Source organism: Melanotaenia boesemani, chromosome 4 (assembly GCF_017639745.1).
Source record: "Melanotaenia boesemani isolate fMelBoe1 chromosome 4, fMelBoe1.pri, whole genome shotgun sequence".
Lineage (NCBI taxonomy): Eukaryota > Metazoa > Chordata > Actinopteri > Atheriniformes > Melanotaeniidae > Melanotaenia > Melanotaenia boesemani.
Genome location: NC_055685.1, coordinates 33,804,654 through 33,822,689, shown reverse-complemented (window position 1 = coordinate 33,822,689; position 18,036 = coordinate 33,804,654). Strand labels below are relative to the sequence as shown.

At 38.9% G+C, this 18,036-nt stretch overlaps 1 protein-coding gene across 3 annotated transcripts; it reads right to left on the bottom strand.

Moving 5' to 3' along the window:
- Nucleotides 1-206: 206 nt before the first annotated feature.
- On the bottom strand, nucleotides 207-3,330 carry LOC121637653 (zinc finger BED domain-containing protein 4-like). Of its 3 annotated transcripts, none has more exons than XM_041981841.1 (3): nucleotides 2,811-3,330; nucleotides 1,074-2,144; nucleotides 207-920 (listed from the first exon to the last, which is right to left on the bottom strand). In XM_041981841.1, exons 1-3 carry the CDS (start codon nucleotides 3,231-3,233, stop codon nucleotides 651-653), a joined length of 1,764 nt encoding a protein of 587 aa, XP_041837775.1. In that variant the 5' UTR covers nucleotides 3,234-3,330; the 3' UTR covers nucleotides 207-650. The 3 variants fall into 3 exon arrangements, with proteins under 3 accessions (XP_041837775.1, XP_041837776.1, XP_041837774.1); XM_041981842.1 differs by having other exon boundaries at nucleotides 207-1,283; nucleotides 1,494-2,144; XM_041981840.1 differs by having other exon boundaries at nucleotides 207-2,144.
- Between the last annotated feature and the right edge of the window lie 14,706 nt (nucleotides 3,331-18,036).

Genomic DNA, 18,036 nt, shown 5'->3' with positions numbered 1-18,036 from the left:
ATTTAGGACAAGGCATTACGCAATGAAGGTGCGCAATATTTTGTCATGGTGAATAGTTCTCATTTAAATGTAGTTCCTCATTATTATAGTATGTGTGTGGCAACAAAGTCTAATGAGGTTGCATCAGAAAGTAGTTAATATGAACTGCTGAATTACAATAATGTAATGATATGGAAGAATTAAACGACATGATGTGATACAAACTCTTGTTCTACACCTCATTTATTTGCTTGGCATTATGAAGTGCGGCCAACAAAGATTTAACAAAAAAATTACATTTCCATGAAATGAAATATCTTAATAGTTGAATCTATTCCAAAAATAAAGTGCACTTCAAGATTGAGGTCTAACAGTCACCAGACAGGATATGTTTTCTAATTAAGTATTTTAAAACCTGAGCAATATCCTGCCCTGAAATAGCAGTAATGAAAAAGAGCATTACAACAGCATAAATAACAAATCACTTTAAACATTTCAAAATGAGGCTCATTTCTGTCCCACAAAGACTTTTCAAAGAACATTTTATAAGAGCCGATTAATACAACAACAAAGCCTTAACAGACTAAATATACAGCCAAACAAAAGCTGATAATTAAGAAAACAACAACTGAAGGCATTTAGCCTTGACCTTAGCATAAGGCTCTATAGAACTATTCCTTACTACTAAAGTATTTGTTATAGCGCAACAGGACAAGCTTCTGAAAGCGTTCATCACCCAGACGGTTTCGCTTTGGGGTGAGCACAAGTCCTCCTACACTGAAAAGTCTTTCGACTGGTGCACTGGATGGTGTTGCAGCATTATACCTGAGTGCCACTTTTTTAACTCTTGGAAAGTGGTGCAGGCTTTCCATCACAGGGGCAGACTTGAGATAATCTATTACCTCTGTTTCCACGGACATGGGTGCATTTGAGTCATCGAGCTGTGCATCAAAAGAAAAAAAATCATCCTCACTGGGGGTGGCAACAGCAGCTGGATGAGGATCAGGCATCTGGGCTGCAGGTTCCTCTGACAAGGAGCTGCATTCTGCAGTAAGCAGGAACTTAATGTACTCTTTTCTTGGTTTCTCACTTACCCAGCGGAGCTTAAACTTCGGCAGTGAGACTGCAGCCAGCAATGCATCCTTGGAGTCTAGAGTTGCAGCAAACCGCTTCTTGATTGCCTCTACAATGATGTCAGGCAGTTCACCAGTCATCTTTGATAGACCATTTTTAACTGTGCGAGTTTTGGCCATCAGAATTTCCAAAGTTGGCAGAAGTGTACCATAAAAACAAGTGTCCTCACCCTGCAAAATGTCAAGTGCTGCGGTGAAAGGTTTCATGATCAAACAGTATTCTGTGAGAAACTGGTATTCCTTGTCATTCATGCATTTAATGTGAAGCTGTGTGCAAAGCTTATTGATGATGGCAAGGGGCATTTCAATGATACGTGCATAGGCATCATAGAATGAGTTCCAACGAGTTACTGTGGGAACGATTAGCTTTTTTTCACTGACCTCTTCCAGGTACTCTGATGCAACAGTGGAACGGCTGGCCTTTGTCCACAGTGCTGCACATTTTCCTGTAGCACTACGATACACAGCCCTCGAGTCTGGATTAGATGCTAGCCATTTGTCAACTTCATTGTTTGCAATTAGATTTAGTGTATGCGCTGCACATCGGTGATGGGGGGGCAGTTCACAAATGGTTTGACCATCATCGTCAGTGGTGGTGGTGAGCACATTATGCAGGTCTGTAAAGGTTACCTCACCAGTCTCTTCCTCCTGCTCCTCATCAGACTCAGGTTCTGCTATTTGAAACTCCTTGAATGCCTTCACAAAGTTACTCCCATTGTCTGTCACACATGCAGTCACTTTCTTGTTCAGTCCGTATCTGGAAAAGATGTCCTCCAACTCTGTTGCAACTGCATCGTACGTGTGTCTGCCCCTGAATCTTCTACAAGCTATTGCTGCCTTTTCTCTTTTTAAGGTACCTGCATCGATCCAGTGAATAGTGACTCCCATGAAACTTTTGTTATTGACGCTCCATATATCAGCTGTTGCAGACACATAATCTTGGGCATCAATCTTTTTCTTGAGCTCTTTTTCCATCGCTTCATAGGCTTTGTCCAAATCTTTGGCAAATGTTTTTCTGTCTGGCAGTACACGCTGAAAGATAAATGGGACAAGTATGTATTAATAATCACCCACATGGGATGCAGTGCATACATAGGTAAGACTACAAGCGTGGCCTTCTCGTGCACCAATCAATTTAGAATTGTGAACAATTATGCTATCAATATAAAAATTTCAGACTAATGGAAAAAATATTGAAAATGTTTTTAATCATAAAAAACTCTGATAGTAGAGAATGTCTCACTTTGATTGACCTTTTATAGATTATATAGATTTTTAAAAATATTTTCACTTGTATTTTTGTAATCTACTACAAGCATATGAATTGCAATTTACATTGTATAATTCTGAGGGTTCTCTTCTCTTCTATTATTAACAAGTTTTCCTGAGACAATAGGACACAAAATTCAGGTGAGGACACAAAACTCAGGTGACTACACAAACAAAATAGTTTTCAAAATAGTTCCAAAATGTTCTCCAAAACATGGAGATATATTAGTACAATAAACAATGTGTATTCTGAGATAATGTGACAATAACAAACAAGAAAATCATCAAACACAACTGACTTAACAAACAGAATTGCTTTTTAATCATTGAATCACCTACACCACCTGTAATGTCTCATTTTAAATTAACCATCTGCGGAAATATGATTATACATTACTAATAGGAATTTTTTAGAAATTAGTTTTTTACCTTGTCACTTGATCCAACAGGGATTTTGCTGATAAGCTTCTGAAACGCCGATGACTCAATTGTGGAAAGCGGCAGCGCATCCTCCACGACATACTCAGCTACTAGCCTTCTCACATCTCCTGGGTTCAAAATCTTCACTGCTAGTCTGGTGAAATCCAACTTGAGCTGTTTAGATTTTCTAGCGCCGTCATCTTCTGTCTCTTCGCTAGCAAGAGGCCGTTTAGCCTCTAGCTTATGGTTGCTGTGTACTCGCTCCAAGTGTTTCTTGAGGTTACTTGTGCTATTTTTAGCCGTTGACAGTTCTCTTGGCCTTCCACCAGCACATAAAGTGCATCTTACTGTAATGTTCTTTTCGATTTCTCTGGTGTATTCGAAATAGTGAGAGTAAACCCACTTAGAAAATGTCGAGTCGGTTGCCATCATTCCTCGTCCTTTTCTTCTTCTTCTTCTGTTAATTTAAAGCCGCCGCCCTCGTCTTCTTCTTCTTCCTCTTCTTCTTCTTCTTCTACTTCATATTTATTTTCGGCTGTTGCGCGATGGTTGTTTTATTATTTATTTGTCTGATGTTTATACTGACAGTTGGGATTGTAACGCATTACCGGACTCATTTACTGTAATAATATTACCAAAATATAGTTAGTAACGCGTTGTATTACTTCGTTACTGCCAAACGTAGTATATTACAGTAACGCGTTACCTTTGTAACGCGTTACCCCCAACACTGGTTGTCACTTCTAACTGCTCAATTTAAATAATTTAATTAGCTAAAAGTCTGTTAATTGTTTATTTTACCCTTATGGTAGAACATAAAGATCTAATCTCCATCATAAGTGTTACTAGGATGTGGCCTATATTATAGTGCCTTTGTCCTACTAATATAACTGAAGATTGAAGATGGCTTTAGGGCAAAAAATTCAAGCTAATTGTGTTAAAGAGAAACTCATGCAGAGTCAGAGTGTGTTAACACTTTGCTCTTACTTCCCAAGCAGGCATGATACCAGACCTCTCGTTGGGAAACACTAGTTGTTTTCTTCTGGTTCATTTAGGTTCATTCAATCAGTCTGATTGTCTCTATAATTAGTCTTCAAATCAAAATATCCTAAAAGGCCTACAATTCTAGTGTCTGGTCCTACAGAGAGAAGTATGATTCAGTCCTTTGCAGCAAGCTTAAGTTATCTCTCTTTTTATCTCTCTTTTCTGTACAACATATTTTTGTCTACTACTGTGATATAAGTGTGAGGAGGAGTATGTTTATTAGTATGAAGTTAACCTGTTAACTTTGGTTTAGGAGCAATGTCACTTAACCTCTTCTAGGAAGCTTTCTTATACCTGCTTCTCCCACTGAGCACAATTTGTCTCTTTCTCTGAACCCCAACCTCCCTACCTCTTTCTCATCCATCCTTCCATCATCCATTCATACACACCTATATTAATTCATTTATCCCTCCCTCCATCATCCATCCATCTTTCCCTCCATTATTTAGCTATCCATTCATCCACTGTCTCCTTCCTCTCTTTCTCATTCATCCATCCGTCCTCCCCATGAGGTATCCATTTACCCCTCCCTTCATCTATACTTCCATTCAGCAAGTCCTGTTCTCTTCCAGCAGTTTTGTACACTGACTTCGTAAAGCCTACATCGTTTCATATATGTCCTCTATTTTCCCACTTGAAAGTGCAGACTGATCTGTGCAAGCCTACACATTTGTGGCTGTAAGTGTGTGATTGGTATGTAATTTGCACAGGCAGTAGGAGTTGGCATTAATGTGAAAAGTCCACGACCAGCCCACTGTGGCAAACCGCTGAGACCATTGAGAAAACGGCAACTACTGCTACAGGAACACCAACTACCACCACAGGAACAGCAACTAACGCTACAGGAACAATATCTATATTTATATAGTTTAACAATAACTATATATATATATATATATATATATATATATATATACTATAATATTTAAATCATATGATTCATTCACACTACATATATATGTATATATATATATATATATATATATATATATATATATACTATAATATTTAAATCATATGATTCATTCACACTACAAGTCATTCAGTTTTTTTTCATTTCCATTGTACTTTACTGTATTATTGATACACTAAAGTTTCCTCTCCAGTTTAAAAAAATGTTTTAAAATATGCATTGAGCAGATGGAAACTAAAATTATGACACATCCCCTAATCTGACATTGAATATCTTCCCTCATCGTACACATGTTCATTCTGCATATATGCATGAAGAGGTTTAAAGCATTACATTTTCACACATGAAAATGATACAGGTTTTGTCTAAGTTTATCATGAGAATGGTAAAACTCCTGTCAGTAGACGTGGCAACAGTTCATGGGATCCACAACAACAAGCCAGGACACTTCTACTCAACTCGCATAGAGATCCCAAAAAAACATCAGCTTGCCCGATCCCTTGGGCTTGGCCATCATCTGCGCACATCACCTATCTTTGTCTCTGCTTACTGCTCCATTGTGGCCCTAGTTTCCACTTTACCCAGTTAGAAAACCAGAAAGTGGGTCTCTGTGTGTCCAAGTTGGATCCCTAGAGCTAAGAGCTGCACTGAGTTCCACATTCATCATCTCCAAGGCGGTGGTCAGAGTGCACGTGTGTGTGTCACAGCGTTCCCTGCAGTAGGATCAGCCCTTCATAGTGGAGGACAACTGAGTAAAGGGTAATCCAACCATATCAGCCCTCCCCTCAGGAATGCGCACTCATATGAACATACACATGGGTGAATCTCCATAATGATCACCAGCTTGAAAGACACCTCCCTGGATCCATCACACTAGAAAAGTGTGGGATAAAAGGACACGCTCACACTCCTGTTGCACTCTGCACTCACACACATATATATCCAAAGATTCTGCTCAGAGAGCAAGAGATCAGTGATGTTTTCCAGCCAGCAGAGTTGATGCAGTGCAGTGGATAAGTCTGATACCAATCTTAATATAATAACCCATTACAACACAGAATCCACAAGGAAAGTACTTTTCAGCCTTTTCCCTGCGATAAAACTACGCCCATAAAGGTCACATCATGATGAGCATATTGATGTCTCTGTATTAATGATCCTGAGGCAATAAATGCTGCTTCTCTTTGTACAACTCATTGACTCAGGAGAGGAATTGTTAAAATATCACATACCCCTTTTGTAATTACATATTGCAGTGATTAACAGCATCTTAACCTTAGTCCTTCATTATTTCTTGAATGCTCTTTGAAGTATCCTCCACCCAAATTAGAGTCACAACTAAAGTGTGATTTTACACATTTCGGCTAATTTGCTATTTTGTCTGCGGAAGCATTTGTGAAACATCTTCTGTGACACCTTTGCAAACTCTAAGGAATTACGTTCTCAGAACTGATGTTAGAGTAAGTCTTTGTGGTTATCTCCATTTTGTTTAAAAAGTTTACAAATTATAGCATAAACTCCAAATTGCACAGAGATGAATTGAAACACAGATATTTCAGCCTCTGTAGGGTCCAACTGAACGTCAAACACTAAACCTCAGAATAATTCTTCCACTTTGAATGACATACTGTACCTTTATCCTCTGTGTCTGAACCTGTTTCTGGGTTAAAATCCCTGCCAAGGAAGCCCTTGAAACCTGCAGATGTACCAACTGGGTTTTCATCAGATCAGCTGGAAAATCTTGGAAAGACAACAGAAGAGACAGATCAGGCACAAGAATACAGCCATTATACTGTACATGTGACTAGAGTTTCCAAGAAATTAAGAAGGATATTTTCTAAACACGACATTGCAATACACTGCAAATGAAACAATAGCTAAGTATTCACCCAAAGGACAAAGCACCCAAACACAAGCTAAGCGACGTCGTCTTTGCAGTGCAGTGAGAAGTCCTCAGACCTTTATAAGCATGTGGCACAACGCAAGACAGCCGCTCATCTCGAAATTCAGAAGTTCATCTGGATTTCAAGGATGAAGAACACTCTCCTAAGGAAAGTAACACACACATTTTGGTAAGAGACAACAAATGGTGGACATTACCTGTATTAGACTGGACAAACCATCTGAACAGAGGAAGCGGTCTTATGTATCACCTTCCCAACACCCACAATGCAGCTCTGACGCTCCTTTCCAAGTTTTTTCACAACCAGCTTGTGACCAAAACAGTTTTGTCACTTGTAAAAGATTCATAGATGAGAATGTCTTGAATGGCCAGTCGATAAGTCAGACGAGTAAGTGACACCATGTGTCCTTAATGGCCCTTAATGTTCCTGTAAAGTTCATAAGGCAAAATCCCCACCAAATGGCTAGAATTCAAGAGGCTTTTCAGATGAGAGCTGAACCATCTACAAGAACTAGGGCATATAAATCCAGTTGACTTAATTCAAACTCTTACAATTTACCTGTATGACTGCCAGCGTACAACTCTTACCAACAGTAAGACGTATGGCGCTACTTTATATTTCTCTTTGGTTATGTTTCATGACATGCACCAAAGGAATACAATAATTAGTTACAATAATAAAAAGGCTATGAGGGTCATGAAACAATCAATTTAAAAAGTAAAGTATATTTGTTTGCTCTGTTTCAATCATTTCCTTTCTATAATGACAGCTGGCTGGAAATCTCTGGCTCATGCTGCAAAAACCTTGATGATAATCGGGATGTGTCAATTTGTAACACCCCCATAAATAATCTGGAAATATATAAAAAAAGAAATATTTAAAACAAACAACCTTTAGTATCATAGCATGCATGAAATGTTAAGCCCATTAAGTGAATATTTTTAAATTGGCGCCTTTCAAAACTCAAGTCCCAAACTACTTTAACAGGTGAAGCAAAAATAAACAAGTAAAAAACGAAACAACACAACAAATTAAACTAACCTATTAGGTCAAATATATTAATTTTAGAAACAAGCTGGAGATGTTGAGAGGACAAATTTATTTATTCATCCTATTTAACTTATTCTGTGGGTTTGCTATGATGATTTAATTGTCCACTATATTATCAGTGAGAAGAGGTTGAGTAGATTTTAGGTGTTAAAACTGACCCAATTCTGACAATTGTGCCTTACATACTGTCGTAAAACCAAGCCAAAACTATGTGGCATATCTTTTAAAATTGTCAGAGTGTGTTTGCTCTGTAGAGGAAAGAAAAGTAGAGCACGAACAACATCTGGTCCTGATGACAGAATCACTCCGAGCATTTTTTTTTTTTCTCCCACCTTCTTCTTGCACAATCTGTGGCATGCCTCTGTTCCACAAATCTCCGTAATGTTTTGAATAATGTCATCATTGCTCTTATTGACGTCTTACACTGCCAGGCAAGCAAGCAATACACAGGTGGTTGGAGAAATGGGCTCCGCACCTGCACATACATCATCCTGATGAGGGTTCAGGAGGGAAAAGTAAAAGGAAGGGGAAAAGAGCTGCTGCTAGAATGAGAGTGAGGTAAATGATCACTTTTAGTTTGACTCCTCTGAGAATGACAGGGTATTTTGCTGAAATTACTCTTCTCATTTCAGCTCAGGAGTTTCCCAATCAGAGTTTGTGAGTTACTTCCTAGTCTTCTATACACCTGAGGGTGAGAGAGTGAAAAGAAAGATCGCAGGATGGTGAGAAAGATAGGTTTGGGTGGGCCAGCTAGATAAAAGATGTGTAGTTTTTGGGCTTCGCTGTAAATGCTTAGTATGCAACACAGTGCCAGAAAGAAGGAGCTAAAAGTGAAAAAAGTTGCAGGCTGTCATGAAAGAGAATGACGTTTAGAGACATTTCATTTATAAAGCAAAGCTGTTAAAATTCACAATGGCAGCAAAACAAGAACCAAATCAGACATTCAAAGGGAAGGAAACTAAAACAGCAAGAATAAAGGAGCGGCAGAGATGCCAGCATTAAAACATCGCTATCCTGAGTGCACATTTGTTCTTGGTGGCTTTTTAATTGCGTTGCCTTGACAACCAGAACAATGCTGAAAGGCTCTTTCACTCCACTGCTGGCTGAAAATGATTTTCTCCATCATGCATTTAGCAAGCAATTAGTGAGACAGACAAGGAATTTAGCTTAAACCTGGTGTATCATTCCCTCTTTCAGTAAATGGAGGGGGTAGATGTGGGTGGGAGGACTGAAGAGTGGAGTGGAATTTTAATGCACAATATAAAGCAGAGAGGAAAGGGGAAAGGGAAAGAGAAAGAGGAAGAATGAGGCATACGAAGTTGAAGGGCAAGCATAGATAAAGCCGGAGAGGCAGAAAGAGAACGAGGAGAAATGGATTGAGCAGGCGGGAATTAAATCAAAGAACATTTTGGACAATATTTCTTTTCTTATAGTTTGTGTGAGTGTGTTGTATGAGTGAATATACCCTATGTGAGTATATTCATCACACTCAGTGAGATGGGTTTGTTTTTTCTTCCTTGGGGTTCAGAGTGGCTCTCTGTCTTTGTTACCACTCTGTTCCAGCGGAGGGATCATCACATCATATTTCTTTGTTAAACCACTGAAAACAACACGTCTTGTCAATAAGAATACAGAAGAAGTGTAAAGCATGACACATAAACAGCAATGGAACAAAGAGTGGGAAAAATTAGGGGAGGGGGGAGCATCGTTTTAAGCACAAAGTGTTCACGTGTAAGGCAGGCGAATGCTAGAAAATTTGTTGTTTGAAATAATTCGATGCAGTTTGAAGGACACCTCCAACATGAAAACGTGGTAAAGTCAAATTGGCTCTCTCAGGAGGAATTAAGGCAGTGTCAGTGCTGCGCTCTGCTTGGTGTTCTTACAAAGGGCACAAAAGGTAATTTTAAGTTTTAAGCTGAAGTAATTTGCAGAATTTACTTGGCTGAAAATTCTTTTGTGAGTTGATATTGAAATCCTCTCTCTAGAGTGTATTCAGTTCATTTTTTAAAAACACCCAATTACTCAACCTAGTAGTGACACATTATGCAATAGAACTGTTTAAAGATATTCCTACACTCATGATAAGTGATAAGTAATATTTTTAATGATATGATCATTTTAAATACATCTGCTTATCATCTGCTGCTTCCTTCCTCTTTTCCCTCACTGACTACAACTGATAGAGACCTTGCTCACCCAAAGTAAACATAATGCCTGTTTCAACCTTTACTGATAAAGTATGCAGAAGAAATCTCCATTGTAAGAGATCTGCATGCTGCAATTGGATGACAACCTTGAAAATGGTGTTGTTAATGCATTTCACAAGAAGAATAAAATACAGTACTTATCCAGAAATAAGAATAAAAGGTAAAGAAAAAAAGAAAAGATTGAAGGAAACACATTAAGACTGACAGGGCTTAGTATGGATGGCAGAATAAATCTATTGTAATTCAAGCCCCTGTTTTTGTGTAAATAAGACCTAAATCTCCTGACTTCTTGTGGAATGTGTTTATTTTTCAGATGCACTAATGCCACACCTGACTAATAATTACCTCCAGTAGCACTTGCTAATCACTGCCTTCATACAATTCTAGTGGCACCTTGTCTCATCAAGCTCCCTGTTTGGAGTTAATCGTACATTTACCTCAAAGTCAGACTTTAACATGTCTTCTTGTCTGATTGCTTTCTCACTACTATCTGTTTTATCTGCTGATTTCACTGCCTGCTATTTCTTTCATTTTATTACTTGTGCAGTAGAATTGCATTTGTCTATTATTTATGTATGTATCGCAACCTATGCTTCACCTAAAGTAGGTGGCTTGGGATAACGGGTAGGAAAAAAAAAAAAAAAAAAGTATATATATATATATATATATATATATATATATATATATACCTATTGAACTGCTAGCAGCATGATTTCTAATTTACCTCTATTTATCTTAATATCTCATGTAAATAAAGATATCTTTTTTTTTTTTTTTATGCGACATCAGAAACACTGGGAATGAAGTGAGAAAGCAATCTAATAAACTTACCTCAAGAAATTATTTCTGAACAACAGTGTGTGCACCTTTGTAATCGCAAACATCCATTTTACAAAAAGTTAAATACATATAATACGAAAATAACTTGGCTGTTTTTTATTTTACATTAAAATAACTTGTTTTAAGCATGGTTAAGCATTGGTTCTGGCCTGCAAAATGTGCCTCAGTGGGACTACGTGTATAAGTAATGTTTTAACAAATTTAAGTTAAACAAATGTTTGTGAAGGCTTAGCAAAGAAGTGAGGCACATATCAAGCTCATGTTTGTTTTTCCTGCACAAAACATATTTGAAATAAACTGAATGCTGGTGAGACATTTATTGTTTGAGAAGTGACTGAGAAAAATTAACAATGAGAAAAACAAATGAAAGATTAATGTTCAGTCAGTAATGCTCCTGCTGTAAGATAGAGAAACAATACAGTATGTTGCATTATACACTGCCCATTGTTTTTCTGCTCTTTCTCTCTTACCATAAAGTACAAAGCAGCCCTCGGAGCTCTCTAAGCAGGCAGCCTTTTAATCACACACAGTGGCTACATATTGCACTTTTGATGGTGTGCATTAAGTAAGTTATGTTAACATAATTTGATGATTGTCCCTATGATGCTTAGACATTAGTGTATTTTGGGTCTGTTTTTTATCAAAGGCTACATGAAAGGTATGTAAAACATGTTTTTTTTTTTTTTTTTTTTTTTTTTATCCAATTATGAATAAAAGAAAGGAATAGCAATGATGTTCCCGGGTCAATTTGACCCGGTACATGTTTAATTATGCAAAAGATGTCCGAAACCCAAAAAATCCTAACACGCATTGTTAATATTTCATTACTAGCTCCATTACTAACTATTCTATCAATATTTAGTGCAATGGTGATCATTACCTCTCACGGGTAATGGTTCAATTAGGATAAGTCACTCTCTTTTCATATATATATATATATGTTCTAACTAATTGTGTTTTGTCCAGCTCCTTCCACTTCTCTCCAAAAACATGCTTCCCATTTAGATTAGTCATTTCAAAATGATTTTCTGTATTGATTTAGGCATGACCAGCTCAAAAGCCAACTTCATGTCTGTCACACGAGTCACTGCCATCCTAATAGGTCCCGGCACTGTCTTTATTATGTTTTCTGCAGACAGTTTTGCTTGATGCATATTCAGGGATGAAGACCATTGTATTTCACCATTTCATCGCGCGTACGTGCAATTGGGGTGAAAAATGGCCCACAGTTGCAAAGAAAGAAACAGTCTTACATTTCTGACACCCTTTTACCTCCAGTTTGACTGCTGGGTCAAATTGACCCGAACAGTATCTATGTGCTATAAACATGCAGGGGCTGTTTGTAAATATGTGAGATGAACCATTTTCATCTTATATGTTAATTACACTAAATAAGGCAAGCAGAGGAAGTTTCACATTGGAAAAAAAACACTTTTAACTATTTTCCCTAGATCTTCAAACTTTAAAACGAGTCAATTTGACCTGTAACAGAACAGGAGGGTTAAATAAATAAAAACTGTGATACACACAAAAATTTTAGTTTGCTGTCATTCAAGCTGATTGCCAAATAATACTTGTTAAATCAGTCCCAGTGGGTTACTGTTTCTGTTACATGGTGCATGTGCCATGAAGTGTTTTCAGTTACAGTCTTTCAAACCTTTACATACAGTAATACATTTAAACACCTAAAGCCTAATTATTTTCATTTATTCTAACCCTTAGCATGTACCTTAACTCCTCCTTGTAACAATTAGTGTTTAGGAGATAAGTAGAACGATAAATAATGGAGGAAGTTAAAAAGAAATGTGGAAAATATTTTAAAGTATCCTATTTGAACAAGCACTTTGTCATTTGAAAGACAACGCTTTAACATTGTAATCCATCCTCTGTATCCAAATGTTGTCCTAGTCAAGAGTGGCAACTCTCAACGTCAGTACATTGTGAGCATCACTGTCATCACATAGAAGCAGAAGTGACGGATAGTGGCGGAAGCTGCATTGTAAAATTTGTATGTTTGTTACGATCTGTCATAGGATTACTCTGAAATAGCAGATGATGTCTTTTTGCTTGATCCCTGCAAGGTTTTATGTTTCTGCTTAAGAAAAGAAGAACATCTTGGACGACAGTGTTTAGGAGTTTGTTGCTTCTATGTCGGTTACATTTTGGGGCAACTTTTAACTCCACATCAGTTAACTGAATAGGTTTTCCATAATTGAGGACAGAACTGGTCTTGCTCATGTCATTCCAGTACAGTTGCATAGAGTATAATGTAAAAGGGGCTTCTAGCCTAATTAGGTTTTGGTTGGGGTTGTGTGTGTGTGTGTGTGTGTGTGTGTGGCCTTACATTTCCACCAGTGAGGGGCCCCATCGGTGGGAGCACACTCACCTAAGGAGATCCAAAATCGGAGTGGGGCCCAAAATGATGGGCCTCACTCCGATTTCAATTAAAATGAGCTCAGCAGCTTCCCCTGATGCTACCATCGCTTTTTTTTTCATCTCCTAAAATTGACCCCTACGGTAGCAAAATGTGAGTACATGTGTGAAGGTGTGTATCATCCAGCCGATTCACACCGGAAGTCAGGATATACACTTCCCGCAATTTCTGATACACACCGCGGGAATGTGAAATCTTTGGCCAATCAAATTGATCAACTGTACGAACATTACAGGAAGTTTACAAAGAAGAATACGGGAAAAAAACGAAGAAGAACAGAATGAGATGGAGTGAGTATTTCTTTTACATTTACCAACCTCTGCATTCAACAGGTTGAATCAATGCATTTACGGCTTTTAATGAGTTTATATTTTGGTGTTATATCGTGATGTTTGTAACCCAATTTATTACAATATATGTTGGCTGCCACGAAGCGAACACTAGCGACTTAATATTACTGTAGGCACAGCCAAATAACATGTCACCACGGACATGAGGGAGAGCGGTGCAGTTAGGTCGTGTCGTTAGAAGCGGAGTCGATGGTGTTTTGTGAGCAAGACAGGGCATGAGTCGCAGGTGGAGTTTAGCCAGAAGCTAGCGCTAGCAGCCCTGAAGCTAACGTACACGTTTGGACTAGCTTAAACTATCGGCAGCTCACTTAAAGTTTATCGATGTGCGTGTAGGCCATTTAAGTTTTACTGAATATTTACTAAATGTTTACTGGGAGTCAGCTGGTCTAAATCAAAGAGGACGTCGCTGTGGATGCACTTTTAAGTTAAAATAAGGCGTTAAAGCGTGTTAATCTGCTTGTGAAACGCAGCATTAGTGTAGTATCTAGATTTCACTTAATGCGTGGGTCCCGCTCCAGACTGGCTCCGGACGGACTGTGAACACCAACGCCCGCTGCATGAGCGTTGCTCCGCTCAGTGAAGCTGCGGAACCCGAGGGGGAGCACCACCCATCACAGTCGCACCTGTTGCACCAAGGTGCGGCAGGTAATGACGCCACTTGTACCGTTCAAAAGAAAGTACGCACACGAATCGTCAGTTGTTCATACAATGCATATCTGGGCCGAAAATTGCTAATAGCACTGCTGTACAGTTTGGTTATACTTTATTCAGCCTTGTTACGTGCATAAAACAGTTTATTTATTGAGGGATGTCCTCTATGAAATTATATTGAGGAGATCCATTTGATTATAACTCAGTATAAGCCCATGTAGGCAACACCTTCACTCTAAATGTAGGACTGTCAAAAGAAATGTAAACACCAACAGGCTACAATTTATTTAATCAGAAATGAACGATCTGATTAGACGTAGTTTCTTTAGAAAATAGGGGAGCGAGAAAAAGATAGGGAGAATAAAAAGAGAGAAAAGGGGACATAACTGCTTCACCCGTAAGAACAAAGCACCACCTGCAACATCTATAGGAAAAAACAAAGCTAACAGTCATTAAAAACTCTTCTACTCTTCATCACAAACACCAGCCACACAGTGTGGTTATCTGTCATCTAACAAGTTAATGTCTCGGCACAACTGTACAGAGCTGTAGCAGAGGCTGTTTGTTTTGTTTATTTATTCATTTTACATTGATTTTTTGTGACGTACTATTTTTAAAAAAAACTTTTTTGGGAGATTGGCCTTGACTAAGTAATGATTATAATTATATTCACAGAGCCACTATGTCCACAAGAAGAAGAAGGAAAAAGCCTGTAGACGATGCAAAGACATACATTCTGTCTTGCACTGACAAGGATGGTTTTATGTCGAGATTCATTGACAGTTACAAAGGTAAGTGGCAGAAGATTCCTTTACACAACTTGCGCATTTCAAAAGCAAAACAGTATTGTGGATATAATGGCAGGGTACAGTTTTTGTATGTTTTATTTTTTTTATTTATTTATTTTTTGCTTTTGTCAGAGGCATGGTGAGGGAAGTGAATGTGATACTTTACAGCCCAGGCGAGATAGTCCGAGTGCTTTGTCAGAATATTCTTCTAAAGTGTCCAGTGAAGTAGAGGCTATTGTTGTGGTAGAATAGCTGCAATTAAGAATTCAAGACATTTTTATCTGTATTGATCCCAAACAAGTCACATGGAAAAAAAAGGATAAAGTTAAGAGCGATAATTTTTTTTTTTAAAAAAACCTAAGGTTTTTATTTTAAAAGCATTTTGATTTTTAAAATGATGCAGGGATCATGAAGTAGCCCTTCTCTATTTCTGCTTCTGCATGCAATTTTTTCCTCACAATCTGAGTGTCAAACCCCAATTATTACAAATTTGTAATTCACAATGTTATTGTACCTAAGAATCTGGATGAAGCAGGTAGATGATGGCGTCTTCAACCCCAAGCCCATTACGATATGCAAACTGTAATGGGTCTTGAAAGGTGTTCACTTGCTTGTTGAGGTGAGCCAGTAAGAGTCTCTCCAGGACTTTCATGATGTAAGATGTCAGGGCGACTGGTCTGTAGTCTTTTGGTTCAGCTGGTTGTGGTTTTTTAGGCACTGGAACAAGGCAGGATGTTTTCCACAGCACCGGGATTCTTCTCTGGCTCAGGCTGGTGTTGAACAGGTGCTGGAGAATCAGACATATTTGTCTTGAGCAGGTCTTGAGAACTCTGGGACTGACATCATCTGGACCTGCAGCCTTGTTCTGGTTCAGTTTCAGCCGTTGTTTCAAGACTTGATTACAGGAGACAGACAGAGTGGAGGTGGAGGCAGAGGAGGTTTCAGGAAGTCCTGATGTGGAGGGAGATGAGGTTGTGTTCAGGTCCTTGACTGAGCTGCAGGGTGACAGAGTGGAGGTGTGACAGGAAAGCTGTGGGCTCATGGAGGGTGTGTGGCCAGTTGGGTTTGAGGCAGGAGCTGAGCTGAACCTGATCCTGAATCCTGACCACACATCCCTCCCGTTGTTTTGCTGAAGCTGTCTTTCTAGCTTTAACCTGTACACCTCCTTGCACTTCTTCGTTTGTGTTTTAAGTTGTTTTTGTGTGGACTTCAATAACTCCCTGTCTCCATCCCTAAAAGCTTTCTTTTTGATGTTCAGCAGCTTTTTCAGGTCACTGGTGATCCAGGGTTTGTTATTGGGGAAGCACCTCACTGTTCTTGTTGGAACGGTGCTGTCCACACAGAAGTTAATATAATCTGTCACACACTCAGTCAAGGTGTTGATGTCATCTCCATGAGGTTCACATAGGACGTTCCAGTCTGTAGCCTCGAAGCATCCTCTCAGAGCATCTTCAGCTTCATTAGACCAGGTTTTAAAAGTCTTTCTAATGACAGGTTGTTGCTGAACGATGGGCTTGTGGGAGGATGTGAGAAGAACCAGATTATGGTCAGATCTTCATAAAGGTGGCAGGGCAGAGGAGCTGTATGCATTTTTAATATTTGCATAAAATAAGTCCAACGTTTTGTTTTCTCTGGTGGAGCAGCTGACAAACTGTTGGAAAGTTGGTAGAGTTGCAGAGAGGGAGATGTTGTTAAAATCTCCAGAGATCGCCACAAATGCGTTTGGATGTTGTGTTTGAAGCCTGGCCACTACAGAGTTAATGACATCACAGGCTGCGTCTGGAGCGGTACCAGGTAATATATATACCGCTACCAGAATAACGCATGTGAACTCTCTGGGTAAATAATATGGATGAAAACTCACAGCTAGCAGTTCGATGTCTCTTGTACAGATCTTCTCTTTAACAGTGACATGTCCAGGATGACAACAATATGGTTAACCAGCACTACAACCTCCCTTTAGTTTTCCGCGAGTTGTTAATTGCGGTCTGCACGGACCGTCCTGAAGCCGTGTACAGACAGATTACAGTCTGGGATGTGTTCATGCAGCCATGTCTCGGTGAAGCACATAATACTGCACTCTCTGTATTCATTCTGAGACCTAGTTAGCACCTGGAGCTCATCAATTTTGTTAGCTAGCGATCTCACGTTACCCATCACAACAGTTGGAAGAAACAGTTTAAATCTCCACCGTTTTTCTCTCTGCCTCACTCCTACCCTGCATCCTCTTCTCTTTCTTTTCAACTCCTTTGGGACTTGAAGTGTTATTTCACTGATAATCTTGCATTTGGAGAGCATTATCAGTTGATTCCGGTGGTAAATAAGTCTCATTGCCATGGAGGCTCACCATACAAGTCTTGAGAGAGCAAAAAAAAAAAAAAGAAGATATGCAGAAAAACCCTGTGTAGCACAGCATCTGCCAGCGTGAAAAGTCTTCTTGGACAAACCCAATTGACAGCTAATGTTTAAAAAAACCGCCTATATTACAAAAATTACGAGAGTTGACACAGAGCTACTACAGTTTGCAGCCACCTAGCGCCGCATTCTAGTATGAAGATTCTAAAGTGACCCAAATCAGATATTTTTGCATTTAACTGACTTGAGTGAGATTCTTTCATGACTGTCTGAACAGGCCAAGTCACATGTCACAAATTTAGGCCGCTTTCGTATGTGGTTTTAAATCTGACATGGGTTAGGTCTTTTTGGAATTTGACTGCGGTCTGTACAGTCCAGTGACCCGAAATAGGATTTCATGCGACAATGAAGTCAAACAGGTGAAATAGCGGCACAGATGGAGGGACAGTGAAGTGTTCGGTTCAAAGGCAACTTGAGGGATCCTATTGTAACTGGTCAATGTTATTCTTCTTCTGCGCATGCAGGTCATCTTTTGATCCATGCATGGTGTGACATGTTTTATTATTGATCTTCTATGCATGTCAGTCACCTCAGGGCTGTTATGTACAGAAAATGAAAACGGTGGTGTGAACAGTTACACAGAAAGACCAGATATGACAAAAAAATCATATTTGTGTATTAAGACTTGTGGTCTGAAGG